The sequence below is a fragment of the Eriocheir sinensis genome, chromosome 21 (genome assembly GCF_024679095.1).
Source record: "Eriocheir sinensis breed Jianghai 21 chromosome 21, ASM2467909v1, whole genome shotgun sequence".
Taxonomy (NCBI): domain Eukaryota; kingdom Metazoa; phylum Arthropoda; class Malacostraca; order Decapoda; family Varunidae; genus Eriocheir; species Eriocheir sinensis.
The window spans coordinates 1,307,501-1,320,886 of record NC_066529.1 but is presented as its reverse complement, the minus strand read 5'-3'; the positions used below and the strand labels follow the sequence as shown (position 1 = coordinate 1,320,886).

The 13,386-nt window shown below is 46.4% G+C and overlaps 1 protein-coding gene across 9 annotated transcripts in view; it reads left to right on the top strand.

The window, feature by feature from the left end:
- Positions 1 to 6,273: 6,273 nt before the first annotated feature.
- The window catches only part of LOC127001493 (uncharacterized), an 89,979-nt gene continuing 82,866 nt past the window's right edge, over positions 6,274 to 13,386 (top strand). For 6 of the 9 annotated variants that reach the window (XM_050866055.1, XM_050866061.1, XM_050866060.1 and 3 more), the window contains exon 1: positions 6,298 to 9,330. In XM_050866055.1, the coding sequence (XP_050722012.1) occupies positions 8,211 to 9,330 (1,120 nt within the window). In that variant the 5' untranslated portion in view covers positions 6,298 to 8,210. Of the gene's footprint in view, positions 9,331 to 13,386 lie in introns of all 9 variants that reach the window. The other 3 variants (XM_050866056.1, XM_050866059.1, XM_050866057.1) reach the window with 3 other exon arrangements.

Below are 13,386 nucleotides of genomic sequence, written 5' to 3'. Positions count from 1 at the left end.
CAATTAATTTCCGATTTTCTCTCCTCCCTCCCGCGGCTTCCATCCCCTTGCTACCACACGGCTGTTTTTTCTTTTTTGATTTTTCCTTCTAGAGGTATTGAAGCCCCACTCATGTCCTGCACTCACACGTGCGCACACACACATACACACACGCACACGCACACACACACACACACACACACACACACACACACACACACACACACACACACACACACACACACACACACACACACACACACACACACACACACACACACACACACACACACCTGCTGTTCCAGGATATTACCACAGCTCGGTGATCAAGACACAGCAGAATGAACTAATTTACACTTTTGTCAAGCTGTCAGGATAAAGTGCAGGGCAGGCAAGGCTTATCGTTATCACCTACTAACAGGAGAAACACCTCTAATTCGAAAAGATTTAATCTGTCTCGTAATCGTGAACAAAGATCGAGTTGTATCACAGAGACTGAAAGTTTTTAGGAAATAACTTTAGTTGCCAATTACAAGCCCTCGCGGGAGATAACACACCTCCCCGTGTAATCTCCAGAAAAGCTTGCAAGAAACATTAGTGTCCGCGAATACACGCGACGGTAAGCCACTGGTTATGACGAGCCTCGCGGGACGCAGGCAAGCATAAAATGACAGCAGTGGTGCCAAGTTTCAGACGAGCCGACTTTACAAGGCTCGGACAAGCGCTTGGAAACACGCAACGCAACAGTTCCTTGTGAGTAGATCCAAGGCTGCATGTGAAGAAAAAATGTTATTCCAAAAAGAAAATTACACCGAAAATTGGCTCAAATGACAACCCCGCGATGGAGCGAGCATAATGAAAGCTTCGGTGAAACAAAGAAACGTCACATTAGAAAAGAAATGAAACAAATCTGCAGATAATGTCTGACTATATTCATGCAGGTCAGGCAGGCAGTAACTTCGGTGCGATGTCATTATGAAATCAATACCAAATAAACGTCAGAAAAAACTTCTGTACATGATCATTGAGCAGCGCTCATGATACAAAGTGGCGCTGCGACAGCCGTGTGATTAGCAAATTGACTAATGCTTCACAGACTGCTGCAGAACTACTTATATATATATATATATATATATATATATATATATATATATATATATATATATATATATATATATATATATATATATATATATATATATATATTTTGACAGTTATTATTGTGATTATAGTTATCATCATTATTATGATTAGTATTATATTATTATTATTATTATTATTATTATTATTATTATTATTATTATTATTATTATTATTATTATTATTATTATTATTATTATTATTATTATTATTATTATTATTATTATTAATATTATTATTATTGTATTTCACCAAACGATATAACAACAACCAATTAGCGGAGTGTGTAAATATCCGTAGGAAATTTTCCACTCTTTCGTGTGCATTGTGTGTGTGTGTGTGTGTGTGTGTGTGTGTGTGTGTGTGTCGTGGGGGGATGGAAGCAATGGATGGACAACTGGGTGTTTTTCAGGGTGTTTGGACCTCCTCATTCTTTGACCTTGCACGAGCGTTGCGTCACCCTTCACACCTCTCAGCCACCTTTGCCTGGACCAGCAGCGACGGGCCACTGCACCTTGAAAACGGCAGCATTTCCCTTCCTCATATCGCCCTCGTCCTTCCCTTCATAGTATTCCCTCATAGCTGCTTTCACTCTCGAGAAAGAAGAAAATGGAGTTCTCGTTCTATTTCAACAACGGCGTATTCTTTCATTTTCTGAGTACAGCATGAACTTTTTTTATTATTATACTGTGTCTTAAAGGTAACTCAGTCATTGGCGTCCACTCTTTTCCTTTTTGTTGAGAATACGACTCGGGATGGTTCATGCTTTTTTTTTATTTCTAAGGTCGTAGGAGAGGTTGACGAATTATGGTATGTTTATTTTTTGGCGTAAGATATAGGTGAAAGGAAGAGGAGGAGAAGGAGGAGGAGGAGGAGGAGAAGGAGGAGGAGGAGGAGAGAACATGAACGTGAAAGAGGATCACTGTATATATAATAATAAAAAAGGAATAAACGTGAAAAAAACTCAAAAAATTAAACTTATATGAAAATATTATACTACACCATCTATGCCGTACTCTCCACACAATAGATCTCCTAATTAAGCCATATTAAGTCGCCACGCACGCACACACACACACACACACACACACACACACACACACACACACACACACACACACACACACACACACACACACACACACACACACACACACACACAAAGAGCGGATCTCCGGAAGAGCATCGTTAGCAGGTCTGCGTAGAATATAATAAGGCATTCTAAGGACGGTCGGGGCTGCAGCATCGGGGGCAGCCTAGCCAGGAGGGGAGCATTTGTTGGCGGGTATTGGGAGAGGCGGACGGAGCCGTGATTGCACTGCGGGACCGCGTATGGTTTTTGTCCGTGCGGGAAGTTTTATTACTGTGTGTGTGGCAGAAAACCCTGACAGTGTTTCCTGGGGCCAGCGTCCAGCCCTCATCGTGTGCCCGGGACCCCTGGCGGCGGCCGACGCCTCCGTAATGCGGGGAGACCGGTGGAATGATGAGGTCGGGGTTCAGTATGCCATGCAGGCTCTCTGTGTGGGACGCCGAAAATGATGATGATGGTGATGGTGATGAAAAGAAATATCCTGATCCTCACCATCATTAACGTTAGCTTTAATATCGGGGTTTCGAAGATGATAGTTTCAGTTTTTGTAGATATTATGATTATTATTTGTACTATTATTACTGTTTACTTTTTATTCTTTTATTCTTTTTCTTCTTCTTAGTAACAGTAGTAGTAGTAGTAGTAGTAGTAGTAGTAGTAGTAGTTGTAGTAGTTGTAATAGTAGTAGTAGTAGTAGTAGTAGTAGTAGTAGTAGTAGTAGTTTGTTTATGCCCTTGAACTGACTCCGCTGCAGTAAAAAAAAAAAAGTGGTAGTAGTAGTAGTAGTAGTCATTCCCAGTAAGCTTGTCTGTACCATACTCTAGAGGCGAGCAAGGCCCTTCACCTTCAAACACTTCCTCGTCAGCGGTCATCGTTGTGTCCTTGCGGCGTCTAGTGAAGGTCTACCGTCAGCCACGTATCGCCACCATCGCACTGATCGAGTTGTTCCTCATTATTACTGCCTTCACAACAGTACCCTCGCAGCCCATCACCTGTGCTCACTGACTAGTCTGCTGGACGGTTATTGGGTTTCAGATGCCGGCTGTGAGTTTTGTGCGGGGACATACACGCCTAATTTGATGACTGGTCCCTCCCTCCCCTCTAATGGCGATGTCATCTCGGGGTTATGCTTCGTCACTTTATAGCCATATGCTGTGTGTGTCTGTTTATGTCACTCGCACATCAGTGACTACGGCTGCACTGCTATCTTTATCCTTATCTTTATCCTTCTCATCTTTCTACCTTCCTCAACCTCTTTCTCCTCATCCTCCTCATCCTCTTTTCCGTCCTCCTTCGTCCTCCTCTTCCTTCTCCTCCCTTTCACTTTCTATAGCGTCTATCTTTAGGGAAGTCTGGTTGGCTCACTTCATCGTCGTTTGCTTTTCCTATCTTTTATTTTTACTCCACTGCAAAATGACCAACTGAATCGAGTTTTCTTGCGTCTCGATAATGTACATTGTAGGTTCATTGTACAAATTGTAATTGTAATTAGCAGCGTAAAGCAACAGAGGCAATAAATAATGGAATCCCCGTCCGTCCAGGCCGCCCTACCGTGCACGTTTCATCCTTCGCCTGGAAACAATAATTCTTCCGAAGTGGTCGAGGCAAGTCTTTACGCATTTTCCATAATATTAGCCCTTCCACTTAAGCCAATCTTTGTTAATTAGTGCACCGCCCTCACTAATGTATGAGAAGACAAAAAATATATTTTGCCGTGGAAAATATGGTAGGATTTTATATATTTATTTTTTGCTCGCTAGATAAACCAATTCTTCAGCTTAACTTTATTTCGGAAACAACGGTTTAAGCCAGTGTATGTTTTTGATATTTGTCTCGCCCACGCGTTGTCATCCCGGGCACAATTGTTTATTCAGGAGTGTTAATTTTGTTTTACCGTGATTTACGTTGATGGGCGGCGCGGAGGCAGGAACGCCGGAATATCCGTGAGGGACGTTGCGTGTATTCCGGGCTGCTGCTTCTCTGCAGGATGGGAAATAATTGCATGGTTAACAAAAATATTCAGAGCTGCAGCCCAGTGTTTGTAGGCGCGATATGACGAGCGACTTGTGCATCCAGGAACAGTCCAGTCGTGCCGTGGTGATTTATGCCACGGCGCGGGTGATGATGGCGCGCGCACACACACACACACACACACACACACACACACACACACAGGAAAAGTTAGACAAATACAGATACGGAGACGGGACCACACGAGCGTAAGCCCAGGCCCTGTAAAGCTACAACTAGGTAAACACAACTAGGTAAATACACACACAAGATGGTATTGCCTTGTCTTTTATTAAATCATGCTCGTCTTCTGTGATGGTCGGAAGCAAAGGTTGGGCGCGCACTTTGTCTGGCGGTGGGAGTTGGTGTGCTTCATGTGAGTTATATTGCGACATCAACGTGTAGCCATGAAGCGTGGCCTCAAACGTGATGCTCTTGTCACTCACGCATCACACCAAAACTTCCTGTAAAATGCGATTAGTCTGCACTTAATAGGATTGGAAGTTCCTCCATGCAGCTGCTGTTGACGGTGGTGTGTGCGCTCGGCCCTGCAACCTTGAGCCCATTCTGGTGGCTGCTGGTTAGAGTTTCCTAAAATATAACGTGTAATTAAAGTCCGAAGTAAAATGAATGGAGAACATGACAAAGCGACCCCGAGACTAGCTTCGTTGCCACAGTATTAAGTATTGTACCTCTCCGCCCACTCTTCAGTCTTTTCCTCATCCTCACTTCCAGTGCTGCATCTCACTTTTCTTGCTTACCATCTTCTTCACCACCATCATCATTTCAGGTTCGTAATCACCATCACCACCACCACCACCATCACCTTTATCATTTACTGGACCTTAAATTACCAAACAAAAATTTCCCGGTGTGATCATCGTTCAGACCTAGACTGACACCGCGTCCGGGTAGACTGCACCTCAGGCAACCGTTGTATTCTCGGGAAATTAATTAATAAAGCTCTTTGCTGGCACACACACACACACACACACACACACACACACACACACACACACACACACACACACACACACACATTCCGCTAAGTTGTTTCTCTCTCTCTCTCTCTCTCTCTCTCTCTCTCTCTCTCTCTCTCTCTCTCTCTCTCTCTCTCTCTCTCTCTCTCTCTCTCTCTCTCTCTCTCTCTCTCGCCTCCAGGGCCGTATTGAAGCTTAACACTTTATGTCCTCAAGATCTCCTGTATTCCGATTAGATTCCGTTGAGCGCCACACTGTCAAGAGATTAATGGATACGATATAATTTCAAAGTCACAGTATTTGGAAGGGCATCGCTCATCCTTTCACCGCCAGGCTCTTCTCTGCTCTCCTCCCTCTCTCCTCCCTCTCTCCTCCCTCCCTCAATATTCAACTCTCCTTCCTCAACATCACCACTCGCTTTATCCCTCCTCACCTCCCCCGCTCACCTCTTCATCTCCCTCAATGCATCTCCATCGTTTATCCCCTTCACACCTGTCGTCCCCTCCTTCACCCACTTGTCTTTTGATGTCACTCAGGTTTCCTTTGTCTCATTCCTTACGTTCTCGCCTCGTCCATCCAGGTGAGGCCAGCCAGCACCGCCAGCACAGGTGTCATCGCTGTAATTACCTGTTGAAGTGACCCGCGTCCCGTGTCCTCAGCCTCCTGCATCAGCCTCATCGCGACGCCTCACGCCGCAGTTCCGGTGAGTGTTGTGTGTCTGCCTTGTCCTTGCAGCGACATTCATGGGGCTAATAGTAATGACATCGAGGATAATAGTAATGCCAGTATTAGAGACCATTTTGATCCCTGAGGCCAGACAGTGAGTAGTTTTCATTGGCCATCAATCATTATGGGATGCGTATTGACGTTCGCCCTCACCCTTCATCCGGCAGCTCACGGAAATGGCCCCTTCCCCTTTATACCAAGCCCCACATCCTCGACTCGTAAATAATGTCCAAAAGGATGTAAACTTGGCATTGGTTGAAAATAAAATTGATATGTAGGTAATTGAAGCTGTGGGCGTTGCTTGGCATCTTTAGCTCGGAGGCTGAGTTGCCTCCGACTGATTTGCGTGGCCAGTGTCGCTTGGAGCGTCGCGAGAGTGGGTGTGTGCAGCGCTCAGCCGCTCCTCTCAATCTGTACCCAATTTCGATATTTACATGAGAAGTGTTCGAGCATCTGGATCTCCGGCGATACTGGTGCTGACCGCTGACCAGGCAGACCTTGTACCGCCCCCCTGCATGCATCACGCCTCTAGAGGAGTAGCAGCAAGGAAAGTCTGAGTGATAGAAATAGTGAAAAAATAGGACAGAAAGAAAAATTAACCTTGTGAAAGAGTGCTACGCTTCTGAAAGTGTTATTTCGTGACGGGGGTGGGGTGAGGACTTGCAGCGAGTGTGAAAAAAAGGCTAATTGTTGAAACTATAATTGTGACACGTCTGTAATGAAGGCGAGGTGGCGAAGCCGTCGTTGACAGTAGTGACGGGCAGCTGTGGGTCAACATCTGTACCCCGGACCGAGCACACCTCGGGGCGGTGGTGGCCGGTGACGCAAGGAAGGCGTGACACGATCCTTGCCGCTGTGCCGTACTGTGCAGGCGTTACGGCTCCCCGCGGGTGTGACGCGCCGAGGTGATGTGACTTGCCGTTCAAAAAGACGTGTTATAGAATACAGCACGCGGTATGCTCTGTGCTAACGTGTATGTTGTATGTACCGTCAATTAGGTCGTATTCCTACACCGCTGCCCCTGCGAGGTTTAACATGTCTGTGCGGAGGTTACGGAGCCGATCGGAGGTTATGGTTTTGTGTTTCTGGTAGTGTCTTGCGGATTTTTTTCTCTCACTTTCGTGTTGGTACTTGTGTTCCGTCTTGGTGCCACAGTGTTCAGGTTGGCGCTACAGATTCGTGCAGGTGTTACGGAGCCGCGCACACGTTACCTGTGCTGGCTGGTGTTACTAGTCCGTCCAGGTGAAGTACCTCCTAGTGGTGTTGCCGGCCCGTGTAGGTGTTAGGTGTAGGTGTGCAGGTGTTACTGGCCCGTGTAGGTGTTAGTGACTGGCTCAGGTGTTACCTGTCCGTGTTGGTGCCAGTGATTGGTATTGGTTTCCTTCTCCCGTGTAGGTGTTGGTGTTAACAGTCTGTGTTGTGGTAGTGAGCCTGTTATAACAGTGTAAGTAGGTGTTGCGGGGCCAGCCAGAAGGAAGTGGTTACATATCCTCGCAGGTGTTTCAGGTTCATGCAAATGTTAAAGGCGCTTCCTAGCATCTATGGACCATGCAAATTTCACATAGAATTGATAGAGGTGTTTCAGGTCCCTGCAGGTGTTGAGTGTTCAAGCAAGGGTTGTGCACTTGGACAAGTACTGGTGATTTTTCGGAATAGTCCTTGTAGATTTTGGTGTTTTGTGTGCAGGGTTGTGCAGGTCTGAGCTGGTGCTTATTTGAATCCCATGAGTGAGTTACATGTCGTGCAGTGTTGAGGCTTAATCTAGCGTTAATAGTTCAAGAATTATATTGATGCTTATTGTTTTAATGATAGAGTGTGTTGTTTGGATAATATTTGAAAAAAAATACGTACCAATGCCTTGGCATGTGTTACAGGCAGCAGCAAAAGGTGCTTCCTAGATCAACATGGTGGTGTCCTAGTGAAGAGATCAGCAGGTGCCAGAACTAGTGACTAGCCCGGGGGGCAGCCTTCCCTGAGGCAGCCTGACTCTTCGTTTATTTTTAGATCTTAAATATTGGGGCAGTCCGCTTTCCATGGTGGCGGCAGTTTTGAAGTGGTGTAGCCGAGTGACTATTTACTAACAAGATAAAACATGGTGGACATTATCCCATGGTGATCCGGAGCCCCGGCACTCACACGGAACTTATCAGCATTCCGTGGCCCTTCACGGGGCTGGTGCCTGGGAGGTGGCCCCGTCGGCGGTGTGTGGGCAGTGGTGGCCGCGGGTCGGTGGCCGGCGCGGGGCTGGAACGTCAGGTCACCGGGACACAGCAAGACATACATGTATGACTGGAAGGCGCGCTGCACTTCTCTCCCCGGGGGTACTGAGGGTGACTCCCCGGGGCGCCAGCTCTCAGTCCCGGATAAGACCCTGGGGCGGCAGGCGGCCAGTCGTCGCAGGCGTGACAGGACATTGCCTTCTCCTCCAGCTGCTGTTTCACGCCGCCGCAAACGCCAAAACAACGTCCCACCTGGCTCCCGCCGAGGCTCTCCGCCACGCATCGCTTGGAGCTCCTTCATCCATCCCATTCTTCTTCACGCGGGAAGAACCCAGACAGGAAGCTTCCTTGCCAGCGCTGGAACCTCCTGCCGCGCCGCCCCGCCGGCCTTTCCTTGGCCCCCAGGCAGCTTCTGCAGCGGCTGCAACAAGACGCTATCACAGAGAACACCTGGGCTGGCCCGCCGAGGACCTGAGTAATGTGTCACTGTGGGGGGGAATGAGTTATCGGGGCCGCCATCCCACTTCCAACAAAGGCGAGGAAAATCAGCAAGAACACGTCGGAAATTTTAGCTCGGGCAGCAATAGAACAGAGAGTACTGTTCCACTCAGGGCTCGGCCATTAGAGTGGAGGAGAGCAACGCCAGGCTCTGTGCGTATCGGGGGAAGCCTGAGATCCGGTGCCCTACCAGGAACGACAGGAGGATCAACGCATGAAAATCGTAAGCGTGGACTCAGGAGGCGCTGGGACTCACCGGGTGGCCAAAGAGGCAAGATAAAGGCCAATCTTGTCTCTAGTGAAGCCGCCTGGGAGGTGCGCTCCATACAGACTGCCCCCTTACTCCCCCTCTGGCTCCCCCAAAGTCCGTCTTTCTCCAACAAGAAGAAAATGGAATCAGAACATTTTTGTGTGGAGAGTCACCTGGGATCTCTCTCCTCCCTGACCCCTAACACGGCGGGGGGAGACGCTCGGCCCCACTGGGAGGCGCACGGGCCCCAGGCAACTCAAACTCCCGCGTCAGATATTGAACTAATGTCGTCTGAAGAGTCTGCTGAGGATTTGAGGAGGCTGGAGGAGGAGAACAGCGGCGGGGAAGAGTGGGAAGAAGAGGATGAGCTTCCTCTTGTACCGTCTCAAGATTACTACAAGAGCCCCCAAGGCGTTCTTCGTCGCTGGAAACGTAAAAGTAAGTACCCACTAGTCATTTTAGATGTCTCGGCTACCTAGCAACGCCTCGTCCGTTGTTTGTGCCATGAGCAGCCAAACATGCTGAGCGCTGAGTATCTAGGTTTTGCTCGCGTGCGTGAGAGACAGTGTGTTGGCATGTCGAAGGCTCCACCAAGCGCCCGTCAAACCGAGCCGCCATTATCAGAGCGACCGTGACCCACTGCTCTTGTATGGGACCCACGCCCCCACTGACCCACAGCGACTGACCTACAAACTCGTTTCTTCCTTTAGCCGTGATGTGAGCTCACTTTTTTTGCCAGAGAGAAGCTTACGGGTGGCGGGGCGATGTCTTGCAAACCTGGTGTGTGTGTTAAACGAGTGAATATATATACACTAGGAAGTAAGAAGTATGCAGAAGGGTGGGCAAGGAATATATGTCATTCTCTCTCTCTCTCTCTCTCTCTCTCTCTCTCTCTCTCTCTCTCTCTCTCTCTCTCTCTCTCTCTCTCTCTCACACACACACACACACACACACAGAAACGTAAAATAAAATTCAGGCGTGATTCTGAAATGTTATTGGGAATGTGAATTGCATTTCCATGTTTTTGCAAATTATATTCGCATTTTTTTCAGGGCTTTGTTTCTTTGTCAGAGTGGCAAACATATTCACGCATGTTCGTGTAGTATGTGCCTTGTGTCTCGCGCGCGTTATTTACTGCGCCGTGTTATGTCATGATTCACCTGCATTTAAAGTACTCTATAAAACACCATCAAAATATATATACCACTAAAGTTTGCCCGTCCATCACTCGTTGACTTATACATCGATATTTTAGTTATGAGAGTCGAGTATGTGTGTGTGTGTGTGTGTGTGTGTGTGTGTGTGTGTGTAGAGTACATATCATTTTTTCATTCTGGAGCGTAAAATTCGTCTTTACACTTTTTCCCGTGTGTGGATAGGGCTCGTACATCACATCCATGAACGTGCGTGTGTGTATGTGTGTGTGTGTGTGTGTGTGTGTGTGTGTGTGTGTGTGTGTGTGTGTGTGTGTGTGTGTGTGTGTGAGTGAGTGAGTTTGAGTGTGTTCGCTGTGTTTGCTTCCATTCTCATTTATCATGTGTGCTTCCTTCCTTTCCCCGCCATCAACCACCGCCACTAACAGCTGTAGAGTGCGTACCTGTGTAGTGTTCCTTTTAGCCTTACACGCCCTTTAATTCACCGCCAAAAAACGTGAATGGATAGGACGAGCCCAGACAGACAGGCGGACCCCCTCCAGAACTCCCCGTCAGGCTGAGGACAACCCTTCCACCTCCCCTGCTCTGAGCTTGTAGGCGAGGGATCGAGCTGTGAAAGGAGCCCAGCCCTCCCACCACTATCTCCGCCTTCCTCACCTTCATTAGCCACCCTCCCTCCATCATTTTCTCTATACGTCCACCGCCTCCAGCATCGACCGTCCCCTTCACCACACCACCCATCTTCTTCACCACGTCTCAAGTCTTTCTATCTTGAGCAACACTTAGTCACCTTTCCCAACATCATTTTCTGTACACTTCCATCGCCTCCTGCAACGACCGTCACCTTCACCTCCACCACCCATCTTCATCACCACTGTCAACTCTTTCTACCTTGAGCAACACTTAGTCACCTTCCATCATTTCTGTATTTTCTCTCCATCGCCTCCTGCAACGACCGTCACCTTCACCTCCACCACCCATCTTCATTACCACTGTCAACTCTTATCTTCATCACCTCCTACCCAATACCACCTATCCCCTTCCTCCACCAGCATCCACTTTTACTCATCTTTAACTCACATAGCTTCCACATGTTATCTACCTTCCTGCTTTGCCACCCTTAACCATGCATCATATCACCATTATTTTACCTCCATTTTACCCTCCATCATATTCACCACCAACCTACAAGATACCTTCAACACCACAACCACCCCATTACCATCACCATTCCACCTGCCATGCACCACCAGGCTTTCCCACTCCACCCCATCACTACCAACCTCCACCACCCACTCACCCCAGCTTCCCACATCTCCCAGCACCTCCTAAAGCCAAGGGAAGGGGAGGGGAGAAGGGGGACTCTTGTTTTTAAGCCGTGGATGATAATCAGGGAGTGTTAGGCGTCTCATCTGGGCAGCTTGGGCTAGAGTCTTGCAGCCGTCGGGCCATAATGAGGATTTAGCAACACTTACACCGAGAGGAAGGATTGGGTGAAGCCATTATTTTCTTTGTTAAGGTGGTGGTAGTGCTGTTGTTGTTCTTGTTGATTTTGAGGTTTAGGTTGATTGTATTTTAATTGTTTTTTTGTTATTTTTGTAGCATTTGTGGAGCCATTGTTTTTTTTTCTTTGTTTTTTGTTTTTGTTTTTGTCTTTTAGCTGCTGTTGTTGGTTTTGTGTTTTACGTTCATCATACTTTTGTTATTCTTGTTATATTAGTTGTAGTAGTCGTAGTAGTAGTAGTAGCAGTAGTAGTAGTAGAATTGACCTTTATTTTGCCCTCTGGTTCTGTTTTTCTTTACCCGAAGCAGAGTTTAAATTGCTTTTTTGTTGCTGTTTTTTTTTTTACCTTGAGCTGCCTCTTTGCTGTAAAAAAAGTATTAGTTGTAGTAGTAGTAAAAGTAGTAGCAGCAGTAGTCGTGATAGTTGTTGTTGTGTTAGTTACTGTTATTTTCCCACCTCTCTTTCCAGCCCTCAGAGTAACCAGTAGGTAGTCTTTGCAACGTGTGTTTCTCCTCTTTGTTCCTTCTTCATAAAGCCTATTGTTGCCGTTGTGGTTGTGGCTCTCGATCTCATTCAGGTCTTCCCCTCTCTCCTCCCACAATGGCCGCTTTGATGTTTCTCTCCACCTAATTCGTTTCTTCCCTGTACAGGTCTGGCTTCTCACTTGCGATAGCCACTCATAGTATTTCTGGACAGCCTTTCTCCCTCTTCATTCTCCCTATATGTCAAACAACGTATATATACATTACTATCATTTGAGGGTGGGGGCAGTCTCTCTCTGTCTATCTGTTCTCTTTGTTAAGCAACGTATATTACTGTCTTTTTTTTTTTTTTTTTTTTTTTTGGGTCTCTCTCTCTCTCTCTCTCTCTCTCTCTCTCTCTCTCTCTCTCTCTCTCTCTCTCTCTCTCTCTCTCTCTCTCTCTCTCTCTCTCTCTCTCTCTCTCTCTCTCTCTCTCTCTCTCTCTCTCTCTCTCTCTCTCTTGTTATATATCTAACACAACGTATATTACTATCACATATGTTTTTTTCGTTCTTAATATAAGCGGTGTCACTTTTCTTCTTGATGTTGTTCTTTTTGCCGTAGTTGTCTTCTATTCGCCCTCCCATAGACTTGAAGATTAAGAATAGTTATATGGGTACGATAACCTTCCCTACGTTTCATCATTGAACCCATGTAATATCAAAAATTTTAAACCCATCATTCATTTTTATATTATTTTTACCAAAGCTACAGCAAAAGGATAATATAGCTAGTTTCCGATTCGTGTCCTGCCTTTGTCAGAATGCAGGACGGGTCACTGATTACAATTGCTCTTTCGTTGATGCTCATAATGGCAGTATCGATGATGTTGATAAGACAAGTATTAATGATGTCCTGTTTGATGTATTAATCGGTGTTTCTTTACGGTTTTTTGGTTGATGTAGTTATTATTCTCATTATTATTATTATCATTATTATTATCATCATCATTGTTATTGCTGTTATTACTAGTATCGTTCTAATTCTCATATGTCACCATCATCAGCATCATCATTATCACCACCATCATTCTCATCGTCCTTTTGTTATCATATTCTCATCATTATCATCACCATCATCATCATCATCACCCTCATCATCCTCATCCTTTTGTTAGCATATCCCCATAATTCATCACTATCTTCATTGTCATCATCACTCTCATTATCACCACCCTCATCACCCTCATCATCCTTTTGTTGTTATCCTGCTGACCGAAAATCTGATGGTGGTGGAATAAATTCTAGACAGGTGGGTTAATTAACAGGCCTCGCGTGTGTGTGTGTGTGTGTGTGTGTGTGTGTGTGTGTGTTAT